Source organism: Neoarius graeffei, chromosome 20 (assembly GCF_027579695.1).
Source record: "Neoarius graeffei isolate fNeoGra1 chromosome 20, fNeoGra1.pri, whole genome shotgun sequence".
Classification (NCBI taxonomy): Eukaryota; Metazoa; Chordata; class Actinopteri; order Siluriformes; family Ariidae; genus Neoarius; species Neoarius graeffei.
Genome location: NC_083588.1, coordinates 26697043 through 26714794, shown reverse-complemented (window position 1 = coordinate 26714794; position 17752 = coordinate 26697043). Strand labels below are relative to the sequence as shown.

At 45.3% G+C, this 17752-nt stretch overlaps 1 protein-coding gene across 3 annotated transcripts in view; it reads right to left on the bottom strand.

The window, feature by feature from the left end:
- Window positions 1-17752, bottom strand: part of ccdc137 (coiled-coil domain containing 137) — an 86388-nt gene that overhangs the window by 44474 nt on the left and 24162 nt on the right. The window contains exon 2 of one of the 3 annotated variants that reach the window (XM_060901445.1): window positions 4016-4149. The exons of the other annotated variants lie outside the window; for them this stretch is intronic. Coding sequence (XP_060757428.1) covers window positions 4016-4149 — 134 coding nt within the window. The remainder of the gene's footprint in view (window positions 1-4015; window positions 4150-17752) is intronic. 3 annotated transcript variants of the gene reach the window in all.

Below are 17752 nucleotides of genomic sequence, written 5' to 3'. Positions count from 1 at the left end.
AGTTTGCATGTTCTCCCCGTGTCCGCGTGGGTTTCCTCTGGGTGCTCCGGTTTCCCCCACAGTCCAAAGACATGCAGGTTAGGTTAACTGGTGACTCTAAATTGACCGTAGGTGTGAATGTGAGTGTGAATGGTTGTCTGTGTCTATGTGTCAGCCCTGTGATGACCTGGCGACTTGTCCAGGGTGTACCCCGCCTTTCGTCCGTAGTCAGCTGGGATAGGCTCCAGCTTGCCTGCGACCCTGTAGAAGGATAAAGCGGCTAGAGATAATGAGATGAGATGAGAAGTTTGGGAGGAAGGCAAAATTCCTACAGGGTGGAAGGAGGCCATTATTATACCAATTAAGAAGCCAGGAAAAGATGCTAGCGATCCAGCAAACTATAGACCAATAGCATTAACCTCTCAGTTTGGAAAATTGATGAAAAGGATGGTAAATTGTAGGCTAATGCACTTCATTGAGGAAAAGGGGCTTTTGGCTAGTTGTCAGAGTGGCTTTAGAAAGGGAAGAAGTACCACTGATTCCATAATTTGTCTAGATGATGATATAAGGAAGGCACAGTTAAATAAGGAAACTGTGGTGGCAGTCTTCTTGGATGTGGAGAAGGCGTATGATATGCTGTGGGTTGATGGCCTTTTAATTAAAATGCACTTACTTGGGATTGGCGGGAACATGTTTAACTGGGTGTTAGATTTTTTGAATAACAGAAGCATTCAGGTTAAGATAAGGAATGATGTATCAAGAAAATGCTGGGTTGAAAATGGAACTCCTCAAGGAAGTGTGATAAGCCCACTTTTGTTCAATATTATGATTAATGATGTCTTTAATAATGTTCAGCCAGGAATTGGAAAGTCGCTGTTTGCAGATGATGGTAGTCTGTGGAAGAGGGGGAAAAATGTTAAGTATGCTCTGAAGAAGGTCCAGGAATCTCTCAGTACAGTGGAGGACTGGGGTAGGAAATGGGAGTTTAGATTTTCAGTGGAAAAGACTAAAGTGGTGTTTTTTACAAAAAAGAAAATTGATGAGTGTTTGCGATTGTATTTGTATGGAAGTCCCTTAGAAAGGCAGAAAAGTTTTAAATTCCTTGGTGTTATCTTTGATGAAAGGCTGACATGGAGGGAACATATAAAAAGTCATAGATAAAAGTAAAAAGGTCCTCAACTTAATGAGATGTCTTTCTGGACTGGAATGGGGGGCTGATGTAGCCTCTCTGAAGCAAATTACAAGTTACTTAATCAGGGCAAGGATGGATGCATAGTCTATGGGTCTGCAGCTAAATCAGTGTTAGCTGGATTGGATGTTATCCAAGCTAAGGCTTTAAGGATTTGTACAGGAGCGGTGTGATCATCCCCAGTCTGTTCCTTGCAAGTGGAGACAGGTGAAATGCCATTTGAGTTGAGAAGGAAGCAGCTTCAAGCAAACTATTGGGTGAATTTGATGGGTCAGAGACCTGACCACCCAGTAAAAAGTGTAATTCAGCCAAGCTGGGAGAGAGAGGGGGCAAGATTATTAAGCTTTGGGTGGACTGGGGAAGCTGTAGCACAGGAGTTGAAGGTCCTTGATAAGTCTTTTAGTTTAGGAGTAGTGTGGCCTTCTATACCTTTGTGGCAATTGGAGGCTCCAGAGACTGATCTATGATTGCTTAGAATCAAGTGTGATAATCCTGAAGTGGATTTAGTACGAGTTTCATTGTCATGTGGGTGAAAGATATAGGGATCATATTTTAGTATTCACTGATGGATCAAAAGACCAAGACACAGGTGTTACAGGTGCAGCTTTCATTGTTCAAAGGTTTAATATTCATGCTTGTAAGCAAACCTCAGACTTTTTAAGTGTTTTTACAGTAGAATTATATGCCATCCTGATGGCTGTGCAGTGGGCCGAACAACTTCAGAATAAGAAAGTGCTGATTTGTAGTGATAGTGTGTCAGCTATCAGTAGTCTTGGTAAGGGGTTGTCAAAGAGCCGGCAAGATTTGATCTATGAAGTCCTGATGGAAATTAGGGATGCCAAGAGGAGGGGCGTGGAGGTGTCATTTTTATGGGTCCCGGCACATGTGGGCATTTCATTAAATGAAAAGGCTGATAAGTTGGCCAAGAAGGCAGCCAAAAAAGACATAATTGATGTCCACATACACTTATCTAAGTCAGAGGGTAAAAGCATTGTATGGCATGAGATAATTTTGAGTTGGTAGTCATGTTGGGAGCAAGAACAGAAGGGCAGACACCTTTTTTCACTTGCTAGTAGAGTAACAGACTCAGTTCAGGTTTACAAAAGAGGAGGAGGCAAACGGAAGGAGAATGTTATTTCTAGATTGAGAATTGGACACACATTTCTGAACAGTACCTTATTTATTTTGGGAAAACATCAGACTGGATTATGCACCAATTGTTCCTGCCAGGAAATGGAGACTGTACGTCATGTGTTACTCTCTTGTGGGAAATACGATTGCCAAAGGCAAGAACTGGTCAGACAGCTGATGGAGATTGGTCTGGAAGAGGTGTCTCTGAAAAGTGTTGGACATGGGGTCAAGTGGGAAGGGAAGAAGACCTTTTTTCCAGTTTTTAATGGACACTGGACTATATGGTAGAATTTAGAGTGCTGCGTTTTTAGTTCAGTAGGTGGCAGCAATGCAACTTTTTAGGATGCCGGCTGCCTTAAAACCCCAAAGAAGAAGAAGGACCCTGACTCTGTAACACTACTAAGCAAGCAACATGAGAACCAAGGAGCACTCAAACAGGTCAGAGACAAAATTGTGGAGAAGTATAGGTCAGGATTGGATTATAAAAAAATCCCAAATTTTGAATATCCCAGGGAGCACCATTAAATCTATTATAGCAAAATGGAAAGAACATGGCACCACTACAAACTTGACAAGAGAAGGCCACCCACCAAAACTCACAGACCGGGCAAGGAAGGCATTAATCAGAGATGCAACAGAGACACCAAATAGAACACTGAAGGAGCTGCAAAGATCCACAGCAGAGATAGGAGTATCTGTCCATAGGGCCACTTTAAGTTGTGCACCCCACAGAGTGGGGCTTTATGGAAGAGTGGCCAGAAAAAAAAAAAAGCCATGGCTGAAGAAAACACGTTTGGAGTTTGCCCAACAGCATGCGGCAGACTCCCCAAACACACAGAAGATTCTCTGGTCAAATAAGACAAAAATTGGACTTTTTGGCCATCATGGGAAATGCCATGTGTGGCACAAACCCTGAAAACACCATCCCTACAGTGAATCGTGGTGGTGGCAGCAGCATCATGCTATGGGGAAGTTTTTCATCTGCAGGGATAGGAACGCTGGTCAGGACTGAAGGAAAATGGATGGCACTAAATACAGGGGAATTCTGGAGGAAACCTGTTCGAGTCAGCCAGAGGTTTCAGACTGGGATGAAGATTCACATTCCAGCTGGACAAGGACCCTAAACATACTGCAAAAGCTACACTGGAGTAGTTTAAAGGGAAACATTTAAATAATGTCTTGGAATGGTCTAGTTAAAGCCCAGACCTCAATCCAATTGAAAATCTGTGGCATAACTTGGGTTGCGTTGGTGTACAGCAATCTTCATCCAACTTGAAGTTGGAGCAGTTTTGCCTTGAGGAATGGGCAAAAATCCCAGTGGCTAGATGTGCTAAGCTAATAGAGACATACCCCAAGAGACTTGAAGCTGTAATTGTAGCAAAAGTTGTCTCTACAAAGTATTGACTTTGAAGGGGGTGAATACCTATGCACACTCCAGATTTCTGTTTTATCATCTTGTGTCACAATTTATAAAAACACACCCACAAATGTGCACTTTTAAAGTGGTAGGCATATCGTAGAAATCAAATGGTATTACCTGCCCAAAAATCCATTTTAATACCAGCTTGTAATGCAACAAAACAGGACAAACACTAAGGGGGAGGAGTACTTTTACAAGGCACTGTATATACACAAAATGACAACCTAAGCATTTCTGGGGTCTCTCAAAAAAGGAAAATGAGGTTGAGTCTACTGTACAGGTCCTGAAATCCATACCTCTCGTGATTTTCTTCAGTTTATTGGATCCCATATTCATTTTCTCTTTACTTTTCATAATTGCACGCAGTCGAAAAGGTATCTGCTCCAGATGTTCTTCCTGTCGAGGTTTCACATCTTTCTTCACCTTTTTGCTTTAAAAAAAAGTAAATAAAAAGTCCTTAGTGGTACATAACCCTCAAATTTGAGAATTTTGATAAAAACAGTTGGCAACAAGTTTATTGGACTGTGTCATGCAGCACTTCACTTTGACTAAAACAAGTTTCATAGAAATGACTGAGCACAGAAGAAAAAAAACAAACAAAAACCACATGCACACAATGGTATGACTTCCACTAAAGTATAGGAACACTTTAAAACTATACTGCTGATCAAATAATTAAATTTGTGTTTTATAACGTGTAATATTTAAATCATGTTTGATAACCATGTATTCTTTGGAGTTGCTCTGCCTTTTTTTTTTTTTTGCTGTATTGCATAATTATGGTAAGACTGATCACTTTCTTCATCATACAAGCATTACTTCCTGTTACTTTGCCCAATAAAAGTTGGTAGTTATAGTGGTATGTCTGTACGTGCACACCTTAGGGCTGTGCATCTCCATCCCTGAGGCAGATACGATACACATCTTGATGCATTGGCAATGATCTGATGCATTAACAATACATATGCAGTGTTTTCCCCAGAAAAAAATTAAAGCCCTAAATTCTGGCATGATAATACACAAACAATTGAGTGCCAATGGTGTGAAAGCAAGCGCCACAGGTGCAAAGCGAAACTAGGGGTGGTGTGGGGGCATGGTCCCCCGGAAAATTTTTTGAAAATAGATGCTCTCAGGTGCATTTTCAGGGTCTCTGAGAGGTTTTAGATACATGATTATAGAATAGATTTTACCAGTGTTTCAATGATTTCTGACCTAAATAGTATTAATGTATACACATTTGAAATTTCACCTTAAAGTTCAACATGCAAGTTAAACTGTTTTGTTATAGTTTACTGAGGTATATGATAGATTGAAAATCTACGGGGATCCCTTAATTATCTATGATCAAGTAGTGTTGTAACAAAAATGTGCATGAAAATATGAACAGTGGTTTGCTCCGTCTTATGCAATCCAATGAAGAGAATCGATCATCATGACCTCCTGTTGATCACAAAGGAATCTGAACCTAAGACCTGCCACCTTAAAATAAGTTGCTGTATTACTATAACTGTAATGATTTAGAATGTTTCTGATGCAATTACCGTAATACATGTATAACTAAGATGCACTGAAAAGAAAAGTAAGGCAACTGCATATTATACAGTTTAAATTTTGGCACTTTATTAAATGGACTAGATTAAGATTAAAACATATTTAAAGGAAAAGAAAACTTAATTCATACATTTAAATTTGCAGAAAGATTATGTACTTTTAAACACATTTCATGAAGGGAATTTGTTTATAAGTGTCAAATGTAGCATAATTTCGAATAATAATAAGCGTATTTGGCAGTGTGAGGTCACTGTGAGCCTTTAACAAAAGAATAATACGGAGCCTTCTTTTGTTAAATGGATCCCAGTGACATCACACTGCCAAAAATGCTTATTATGATTATATGAAATTATGCTATATTTGACGCATTTGGACAACTTCACTTTGTGAGAGTGTTTATAAGTACATATTCTTTCTGCAAACCCAAATGTGGCAGCGGGGGCGTGGTCAAGCGCCGGTCTGTGACAGGAGGGCGGAGTCAGGGAAGGTGAGTGGCAGAATCACTACACCTGAGAGCAATTAACCTGTGTTTGTGTGTCTTCCCAGTGACTGCGCCCTATATAAGGAGGGAGAGCAGAGAGCAGAGGATCCCTCTCCCGAACCAGACACCCGATGTGTGTGCGCGCGAGTGTCTGTCTGTGTGTTTATGAGAGACCACTGAAAAGTGTGTAAAATAAAAAGATTACGAAACTTAGCTCTGTCCTGCCGTCTTCTGTGCTCCTCCCTTCTACACGAACCGCTACAGTGGTGCTGAAACCTGGGACTGGAGCACCAACGCCGAACCGCCCCATGGAGTCTTCCCCATTCACCGACCTGGTCCATGCCCTCGCCACGGCCCAGCAAAGCCAGCACCAGGCGCTAGTCACGCTCCGTAAGGAGCAGGAGCAGCACTTCGAGGCCCTGGTGTTGGCCCAGCAAGAGGACCGACAGGCGTTCCGGCACCTCCTCGCATCGGCGGGGACAACTGACGCTTCCACTGCGGGCCCGTCCCCCCTCACCCTGACAAAGATGGGCCCGCAGGATGACCCCGAGGCATTCATTATGCTCTTTGAGCAAGTCGCGGAGACCTCGGGGTGGCCAATGGATCAGCGTGCGGCGCACCTCCTCCCCCTACTAACGGGAGAGGCGCAGCTGGCCGCGCTACAGCTCCCCGCCGACCGCCGGCTGGTCTACGCGGACCTTCGCCGGGCCATCCTCCAGCGTGTGGGGCGCACCCCCGAACAGCAGCACCAGCGCTTCCGCGCTCTGCGCTTGGAGGAAGTCGGCCGGCCGTTCGCGTTTGGCCAGCAACTCCGGGACGCCTGCTGGCGGTGGCTGAGGGCCAACAACCGCGACGCCGAGGAGATCGATGATCAGGTGGTGCTGGAGCAGTTCATCGCGCGCTTGCCTACAGGAACCGCGGAGTGGGTCCAGTGCCACCTCCCGACGTCGCTGGATCAGGCCATCGAGCTGGCGGAGGACCATTTGGTGGCTGTTCCGGCGGCAGGACAACAGACAGCATCTTCTCTCCTCTTCTCTCTCTCTCTCTCCCCCTCCTTCTGTGTCCCGTCCTTGCCCCATTCCCCCACCGCGGAGGTGGGGGCCGGCACCACCCCAGCCGGCCCACCGCACCCGCGGTGCCCTCCCGTTTCTCCCTTCTGTGTCCGTCTCTCCCCCCCCTCAGGTGAGTGAGCCCCAGAACACCGGTGCAGAGAGGAAGCCCGGGCCGGTCTGCTGGCGCTGCGGGGAAGCGGGCCACCTCCAACAGCAGTGCACAGCAATGGAGATGGGCGTGGTGGTTCGGATCCCCGATGCGCCAGAAGCCGCCCTCGATCGGGCCGGAGCGTATCGCATACTGGTGAGTATTCAAGGGGATACATATCAGTCCAGATACAAGGCCAGGGAGCAGACGAACAGGCTAAACCGACTGTCTGCTAGCTGCACAGAGTCGTCACTCAGGGTCCACTACATCGAGACTGTGTCTGTTCCCCGAGCTCAACAAAAAGGTAGAAATTTTCAGAGAGTTTGTTCCAGTAACCTAATCAATATAAAATTAGATCATACTGACTGTACAGCTGCTGCCAGCACCTTTGATCTAAAGGTGGGGCTATTAAATATTAGATCTCTTACATCTAAAGCGCTAATGGTTAATGAACTCATTACTGATCAGGAGTTTAATGTACTGTGTTTAACAGAAACATGGATTAAGCCAAATGAATATATAGCATTAAATGAAGCGAGTCCTCCTGGATACAGTTATATACACCAGCCTTGTCTAACTGGCAGAGGAGGAGGCGTCGCGGTTATTTATAACGATTATCTAGGTGTAACACAAAAACCTGGTTATAAATTTAATACATTTGAAGTTCTTCATACTCATATAACGTATGTAGCCTCGAAAAATAAGTCTACCCAGTTAATTCCATTGCTTATTATTTACAGGCCCCCGGGGCCATATTCTGAGTTTCTTTCTGAATTTGCAGATTTTATCTCAGATCTGGTTATTTCCTTAGACAAAGCTTTAGTTGTCGGAGATTTAAATATTCACTTCGATAACCCAGAAGACCCTTTAAAAACAGCGTTTGTGTCCATCTTAGATTCAGTCGGGATTAAGCAGAATGTCATAGGACCAACCCATAATGGTGGTCACACCCTTGATCTAATACTAACATTCAGATTAAACGTAGATAATATAGTCATACTTCAACAGTCTGAAGTTATCTCAGATCATTATCTCATCTCATTTAAACTATGTCTGAGTAATAATATATGCACCTCACGCTACTGTATTAAACGTACTTTCACGTCAACTACTATACAGAGCTTTATAAATGATCTCCCAGAGTTGTCAACTTTGATTGGGTCACTGTCAGCCCCTGCAGAACTTGATCAGGCAACTGAATGCTTAGAGTCAACATTCCGCCATAGTTTAGATAATGTAGCTCCTCTAAAAAGGAAAATGGTCAGAGACAAAAAAATTAGCACCCTGGTATAATGATGACACTCGCACATTAAAACAGACCACTCGAAAACTGGAATGTAAATGGCGTCAAACAAAATTGGTAGTGTTCAAATTAGCTTGGAAGGAGAGCTTCCTGAAGTATAGAAAAGCTCTTAGTGCTGCGAGATCAACATATTTCTCCTCCCTAATAGAAGATAACAAAAATAATCCTAGATTCCTATTTAATGCTGTAGCAAAATTAACCAGGAATAAGTCCACTATCGACACATGCACAACCGCAGTATGTAGTAGCAACGACTTCATGGACCAAAATGGAAACAAGCGCTGCGCGCTTTATTGTGTTATCCTGGTATGATTGTCAATATTCTATATATTTATTTATGTACAATTTTTACATGTTTATACCGAATAAATCAATCAATCAAAAATTCATGAATTTTTTTAATGACAAAATTGAGAATATCCGACAAAAAATTCAAACTACTAATTTAAGGTCAGACAATGAAAGTGACTTTGTAGTTAACTATATAACTGTATCAGATCATCAGTTAGAATGTTTTACTCCCCTTAAAGAAACTGAATTACTTTCATTAATCTCTACATCAAAAGCCTCAACTTGCGTACTAGATCCCTTACCTACACATCTATTCAAACAGATAATGCTTGGAGTAATTGAACCGCTTCTAAAAATAATAAATTATTCTCTTATGATTGGCTATGTACCCAAATCCTTTAAACTAGCAGTTATCAAACCCCCTGATTAAAAAACCTGACCTTGATCTCTGTCAGCTGTCCAATTATCGGCCAATATCAAACCTCCTCTTTATCTCCAAGATCCTTGAAAAAGCTGTGGCACAGCAGTTATGCTCATATTTACATAGGAATAACATCCATGAAATGTATCAGTCAGGATTTAGACCTCATCATAGCACAGAGACCGCACTGGTTAAAGTAGTAAACGACCTACTGTTGGCGTCTGATCAGGGCTGTGTCTCGGTACTTGTGTTGCTTGACCTTAATGCAGCATTTGATACCATTGATCATTCCATTGTTCTGGATAGACTAGAAAATGTTGTGGGAGTTAAGGGAATGGCCCTCTCCTGGCTCAGGGCTTATCTAACTGATCGTTATCAGTATGTTGATATAAATGGTGATATTTCTAGACGTACCGAGGTAAAGTTTGGTGTTCCACAAGGTTCTGTCTTGGGTCCACTGCTTTTTTATCTATACATGTTACCTCTGGGTGATATTATTCGTAAACATTGTATTAGTTTCCACTGTTATGCTGATGACACACAGTTGTATGTCTCTGCAAAACCTGATGAGAGACACCAGCTTAATAGAACTGAGGAATGTGTTAAGGACATTAGACACTGGATGCTTATTAATTTCCTTCTGCTTAACTCTGACAAGACTGAAGTACTTGTACTAGGACCACATACAGCTAGAAGTAAGTTTTCTGATTACACAGTGACTCTGGATGGCCTTTCTGTTTCTTCACGTGCAGCAGTAAAAGACCTCGGAGTGATTATTGACCCCAGTCTTTCATTAGAAATTCACATTGATAACATCACCCGGATAGCTTTCTTTCATCTCAGAAATATTGCAAAGATAAGAAATTTAATGTCATTGCGTGACGCAGAAAAACTAGTCCATGCTTTTGTTACCTCCAGGTTGGATTATTGTAATGCCTTACTGTCTGGATGTTCCAATAAGTGCATAAACAAGCTCCAGTTAGTTCAAAATGCAGCAGCAAGAGTCCTTACTAGAACTAGAAAATATGACCACATCACGCCTGTCTTATCCACACTGCATTGGCTCCCAATCAAATTTCGTATTGATTATAAAATACTACTATTGACCTTTAAAGCACTAAATGGTCTTGCACCACAGTACCTGAGTGAACTTCTGCTCCTCTATGACCCACCACGCCTACTTAGATCAAAAGGTGCAGGCTATCTGCTGGTACCTCATATAGTGAAGGCTACATCAGGGGACAGAGCCTTTTCTTACAAAGCCCCACTGTTATGGAACAGCCTTCCAAGTAATGTTCGGGAATCAGACACAGTCTCAGCATTTAAGTCTAGGCTGAAAACATATCTGTTTAGTCAAGCCTTTTGTTAATGGTGTTTATGAGGTAAAGGTGTAGATCTAGAGGGTCCTCAGAGTATTTTGGTAAACTGGGATGTATGGATGCTGTCAGTCCCCACTCGCTTGCTCACTCGAGTTTGTTGACAGTGTAGTGGCTGGCTGCTTTATGTCCCAGGGCTCCCTCATGCCTGTGTTACCTTCTGGCTCTCTCCTTTTAGTTATGCTGTCATAGTTAGTTGCCGGAGTCCCTGCTTGTACTCGGTGCAATATGTATCAGTATACTCCTACTTATTCAGGTGACATTGGGCATACCTAACAACCTGTGTTTTCTTTCCCTCCCCCCCACCCCAAATCTGTCCCTCTGAGTTACATGGAGTCAACAGGAAATCTTTTGGTGGAGACCTCGACTGGCTATCGTAGCCTGCAGGGAATCGGCTGTCAGACTTTCTGTCGCATGTCCCAGACCTGGTGAAATGTAACTGAATTGTCTTGGCCAGCCCTAAGGGTCCCATCTGCATCTCATCATTGCTGAGGAGTGTGCTCCCATCACCCAATCAAGCATCCAGCCAGAGCAGGTCATGATATTTTTTACCATATTAACATGCCATTGTTGTGCGTTATGCCTGATGTAAAGACTCTCGTCTCTGCGAGCCTACCACACAGATTTAATACTTGTCATTTTTAGGGCATACCTAACAACATGTGTTTTCTTTCTCTCTCTCTTCCCCCCCCCAATCTGTCCCTCTGAGTTACATGTTGGTCCTGGGATTGAGATGCTGGCCTCTTCTGCCCCTCGGACCTGCTTGATCCATCCTGGTGCCCTGTGTCTGGTCGGAGTTTTATCGCACTGCTCCTGTGAAGGACGGCCCCATGAGGACAGATGAGGGTTATACCTGGAGAATGCTCTGGACTCTTACAGTAATACTTTTATGGCTGAGGACTACAGTTGTCTTGCTAACTTTAGGACTGCAGTTATCATGAACAGTTTTGCACTCAAGTTTCCATCAATGAAGAGTTTCCATCAATGAACATCAACGAAACTGTCCTCATGTTAAAACTGTTAATATTATAGTCAGGCTGTCTGTTGTTGCCCAAATGAGGATGGGTTCCCTTTTGAGTCTGGTTCCTCTCAAGGTTTCTTCCTCATGTCATCTGAGGGAGTTTTTCCTTGCCACCGTCGCCACAGGCTTGCTCATTGGGGATAGATTAGGGATAAAATTAGCTCATGTTTTAAGTCGTTCAAATTCTGTAAAGCTGCTTTGCGACAATGTTTATTGTTAAAAGCGCTATACAAATAAACTTGACTTGACTTGATATCAGGCGTTGGTGGATTCCGGTTGTAATCAAACCTCAATTCACCAAAGCCTGGTTCAAAACGAGGCACTGGGGGGAGCACAGGGGGTGAAGGTGTTGTGTGTGCACGGGGATGTTCACAGCTACCCTTTGGTGTCGGTCCACATTTTTTTCCGAGGGGAAAATTTTATAGTAAAGGCGGCGATTAATCCTCGCCTCACCCACTCGATAATTTTGGGGACTGACTGGCCGGGATTTGGGGAGTTGATGAGCCGTTTAGTGGAGAGTGGGTCCTGCCGTACATCAGCGGGGGAGGTCCCGGTGTCGCCTTGGCGGGAGCAGCTGTCACAGAGCCGTCCACGTCATCTCCGCGTCAGAGTGAGGAGCCCCAGGCTCCTCCTCTCTCTCTCAGGGAATCCATCGCGGATTTCCCGTTAGAACAATCGCGAGACGAGACTCTGCGGCATGCGTTTGACCAAGTGAGAGTAATCAATGGTCAAACGCTCCCGCCAAACGCCACCCCGTCCTTCCCCTATTTCTCTATTATGAAGGATAGATTATACCGAGTGACGCAGGACGAAAAGAAAGACGAAAGAGCAAATCACGCAGCTTTTAATTCCAAAGAGCCGCCAGGAATTGGTATTCCAGGCGGCTCACTTTAATCCCATGGCTGGACACCTAGGGCAGGATAAGACACTAGCCCAAATAATGGCCCGATTCTATTGGCCGGGGATTCGCGGCGATGTTCGTAGGTGGTGTACGGCGTGCCGCGAATGCCAGTTAGTAAATCCAGTGGTCATTCCAAAAGCGCCTTTGCGCCCTCTACCTTTAATCGAGACCCCGGCTGAAAGAGTTGGGATGGATCTCATCGGGCCATTAGATCGGTCAGCACGAGGGTATCGCTTTATATTAGTTCTGGTGGACTATGCAACGCGATACCCGGAAGCAGTGCCTCTGCGCAATATCTCAGCACGCAGTATTGCAGAGGCGCTCTTCCACGTTATCTCCCGAGTTGGAATCCCGAAAGAGATTCTGACTGATCAGGGCACCACGTTTAATGTCACGGACACTGCACGAACTGTATGGGTTATTGGGGATTAAGCCAATCCGCACCAGCGTGCATCACCCATAAACGGACGGTTTAGTGAAATGGTTCAACCGCACCCTCAAGAATATAATTAAAAAATTCGTAAGTGAGGACGCACGTAATTGGGATAAGTGGCTCGAGCCCTTGTTGTTTTCAGTGCGAGAGGTTCCCCAAGCCTCCACGGGGTTCTCCCCGTTCTAATTATTATATGGGCGTAAGCCGCGCGGCATTCTAGACGTGCTGCGGGAAAATTGGGAGGAGGGACCTTCACAAAGTAAGAACGAAATTCAATACGTTATGGACCTGCACGCAAAACTCCACACGCTCACCCACCTAACCCAGGAGAATTTGCGGCAGGCCCAAGAACGGCAAGCCCGCCTGTACAACAAGGGTATGCGCCTTAGGGAGTTCACACCGGGAGATAAGGTACTCGTACTGTTGCCCACATCGAGCTCCAAATTGATCGCCAAGTGGCAAGGACCCTTTGAGGTCACACGGCGAGTCGGGGACGTCGACTACGAGGTGAGGCGAACGGACAGGGGTGGGGCGCTACAGATTTACCACCTCAATCTGCTTAAACTCTGGAATGAGGAGGTCCCCGTGGCGTTGGTGTCGGTGGTTCCGGAGAAGGCGGAGCTGGGGCCGGAGGTTCAAAAAGGGGCATTAGCATCACATACCTCCCCGGTCCCCTGTGGAGACCACCTCTCCCCGACCCAACTCACGGAGGTCGCCCAGTTGCAGACCGAGTTTTCGGATGTGTTCTCGCCCATGCCCGGTCGCACTAACCTCATAGAGCACCAGATAGAGACGCCCCCAGGGGTGGTAGTGCGTAGCCGCCCTTACAGGCTACCTGAACACAAAAAAAGGTGGTTCGGGAAGAACTTGAAACCATGCTTGAAATGGGCATTGTCGAGGAGTCCCACAGTGACTGGAGCAGCCCGGTGGTCTTGGTACCCAAGGCTGACGGGTCGGTCTGGTTCTGTGTGGACTATAGAAAAGTCAACGCGGTGTCTAAATTCGACGCGTACCCAATGCCTCGTATTGATGAGTTGCTTGATTGACTCGGCACGGCTCGCTTTTATTCGACACTGGATTTGATGAAGGGATATTGGCAGATCCCCTTGACTCCACTATCCCGAGAAAAAAATGGCCTTTTCCACACTGTTTGGTTTACACCAATTATTCACACTTCCGTTTGGGCTGTTTGGGGCGCCCGCTACGTTTCAGCGGCTGATGGACAGGGTCCTCCGCCCCCACGCCACCTATGCGGCCGCCTATCTCGACGACATCATCGTCTATAGTAATGACTGGCCGAGGCACCTCGAACATCTAAGGGCCGTCCTTAGGTCGCTGAGGTGAGCGGGTCTCACAGCCAACCCGAAGAACTGTGCGGGTGGAAGTACGGTATCTGGGCTTCTACTTGGGCAACAGGCAGGTGTGTCCCCAAATTAACAAGACCGCAGCAATTGCTGCCTGCCCGAGGCCCAAGACCAAAAAGGGGGTGAGACAGTTCCTGGGGCTGGCTGGCTATTATCGTAGGTTTATTATTATTAATTATTATTATTATTATTATTATGAATTATTCGGACGTCACCAGCCTGCTGAATGATCTCACTAAAAAGGGGGCGCCAGATCTGGTCCAGTGGACGGAGCAATGCCAGCGGGCTTTTCCTGAGGTAAAGGCTGCACTGTGTGGGGGGCCACTTTTACACTCCCCTGACTTTTCTCTCCCCTTTGTGTTGCAGACTGATGCGTCGGACAGAGGGCTGGGGGCGGTTTTGTCCCAGGAGGTGGAGGACCGATCCGTCCTGTACATCAGCAGGAAGCTGTCGGTGCGTGAGGGGCGCTACAGCACCATAGTGTGTGTCTGGCCATCAAGTGGGCGGTCCTCGCCCTCCGTTACTACCTGCTGGGGCGCCCTTTCACCCTATGCTTAGTCGCTTTAGTTAAAATCCGATACGCTTAGATTTATACTGATGCGTTAAATTTCCTACCCACAAGTAACTAGATACATAGGAGAGTAAATAACAGATCCATTTACATACTGATTGATATGTGTTAAACAAGCGGCCTTTTTTTCCAATGTTTGTGTTGATTCTGTCAAAGTAATATGTCTGCGTGGTATGATGTAAACAAACTGTAATTTGTTGGCTATGTCAAGATCACATGTTCAAACCATCCAATAAAAACATCGAAAGAAAACGTCAAACATCCCGGAAGTTTCCGATTCATTATAAGTGATCTCATTGGCTGCCGATGTTGTCTCCCACCAGACGGACAAAGCCGACTGACTTTAATAAGCTAAGAGAAGACTCGCTGCACAATTTCATCCACATCAGCATGGATGACAGCGAGATGGACTATGAGAGGGCTGCCCAACATTGGGCCAAGCAAAAGCCAAGGAGAATTAATCTGCTTTAAAGGAGTAGAAAACTTAATTCATTAGTTTGGTGTAGTGGTTCGTGTAGAAGGGGGGAGCACAGAAGATGGCAGGACAGAGCTAAGTTTCGTAATCTTTTTATTTTATACACTTTTCAGTGGTCTCTCATAAACACACAGACAAACACTCGCGCACACACACATCGGGTGTCTGGTTCGGGAGAGGGATCCTCTGCTCTCTGCTCTCCCTCCTTATATAGGGGGCGGTCACTGGGAAGACGCACAAATACAGGTTAATTGCTCTCAGGTGTAGTGATTCTGCCACTCACCTTCCCTGAATCCGCCCTCCTGTCACAGACCGGCGCTTGACCACGCCCCCGCTGCCACATACCCCCACCGCCCGACTCAGGCCGGGCGGCTGTCCGGCCTGCAGCCGACTCCTCCCCCCCCCGACGGGAGAGGAAGTCCGCCACGACCATCTGCGCCCCCGGCCTGTGGACCACCTTGAAATTAAAGGGTTGGAGTGCCAGATACCAACGGGTGATCCGCGCGTTGGCATCCTTCATGCGGTGGAGCCACTGGAGGGGCGCGTGGTCCGAACAGGCAGAGCAAGCGTATCGGGCCCGACACGCTAAAACGCTTTGGGGAAAACCATGATATGAAGCAACTACTAATACAATACTGATACAATACACTCCTATTGCAATGCAGTGCGATTTGACTCAACAATGCAATTCAACATATGATGCTATACAATTCAATACGGTAGTTCTTCAGGTGGCACGGTGGTGTAGTGGCTAGTGGGTTCAAGCCCAGCAGCCGGTGAAGGCCTTTCTGTGTGGCGTTTACATGTTCTCCCCATGTCTGTGTGGGTTTCCTCCAGGTGCTCCGGTTTCCCCCACAGTCCAAAGACAGGCTAGGCGGCTCTAAAATTGACCATGTGTTGTGTCAGCCCTGCGATACCCTGGCAACTTATCCAGGGTGTACTCCACCTCTTGCCCAAAGGGATAGGCTCCAGCTTGCCTGTGACCCTGTAGACTAGGATAAGCAGCTAGAGATAATGGATGGATGGATGGACAGTTCTTCCTCCCCATGATAATCTTCCATGTGAATTGAGGAGGATCAGGCATAAAAAGGGACTCATTTTGAAATCCAGTTGGTGCAACTGGCCACTGACAACAGTGGAGATGAGAACATGCACTTCAGAAACAGTTTAGGAGAGAAGGAATCAATCCAAATAAAATTATTGGTCACATTCCTAAACAATAAGAGGCACAGATACACCACCACCACTACTAAAGTACACTTTACTAATGCAAAGATGTGAGAAACAAATCGTATCCGGTGCACACTTTTGGTGCACCAATATGAAACTAACCATCCCCTTTTTAATCAGATTTGCACAAGATGTACCGGTAAAATTGAAAAGGGAAATCCCTGCATACAGTCAGGTCCAGATGTTTTTGGACAGGGACAATTTTTGTAATTTTGCCTCTGTATATCACCACAGTGAATCGGAAATTAAGCAATCAAGATTTGATTGAAGTGTAGAATTTCAGCTTTATTTCAAGGCATTTAACAAAAATTATCACATTAACCGTTTAGAAATTACAGCCTTTTTTTTTTTTTAAACATAGTCCCTCCATTTTTACAAGCTTAATTGGCAATTGACTAATAAGCAGTTCCATAGCCAGTTATGGCCCGTTTCCTCCATCCATCCATTATCTGTAGCTGCTTATCCTGTTCTACAGGGTCACAGGCAAGCTGGAGCTTATCCCAGCTGACTATGGGCAAGAGGCAGGGTACACCCTGGACAAGTTGCCAGGTTATCGCAAGGCTAACACAGACAAAACAACCATTCACACTCACATTCACACCTACAGTCAATTTAGAACCTCCAATTAACCTAACCTGCATGTCTTTGAACTGTGGGGGAAACCGGAGTACACGGAGGAAACCCACACAGACATGGGAAGAACGTGCAAACTCCACACAGAAAGGCCCTCGCCGGTTGCTGGGCTCAAACCCAGAACCTTCTTGCTGTGAGGCAACAATGCTAACCACTACACCACCGTGCTGCCCCCGTTTTCTCCATTTTTGTCATGAAAGGTCTGCTGCCGGTTTGAGACCAGTCTTAAATTTGCTCATTGATTAGACTAATGTAAATTAGACCATGTCACAAAAATAAAGACTGACTAATTTTAGGCCAAAAAGTTAAACGCCTTACCCCCAGGATAACTCAAGCCCAAGACTCATGGTACCATGGTAACAATCAAGAAACAAGTACTGAGCCCTGCCACATTAAGTAGCCACAGCATCCCAGTGCTGCTACAGGTTTGCACTGCATTGAGGTTTTATGCAACAGGCATTTTCCTAAATGTTGTTCATGGCACTGTGGGTCTTAACAAATTTTCAGTGTCAAATAAGCTTTCAAATAAGCTCCCCCAGTTTCCAAACCACCCTGCTGAGCTAAACAAAATTACAAGTGGGTTCTTCAGCACTGAAAGGTTTCCCAGTGTTGTAGGAGCCATTGATGGGACACATGTCAGACTTCAGGCATCATCAACTGATGAACATTTGTCTGTAAATAGAAAAAGGTTATCACAACCTACAGTGGTGCTTGAAAGTTTGTGAACCCTTTAGAATCTTCTACATTTCTGCATAAATATCACCTAAATTATCAGATCTTCA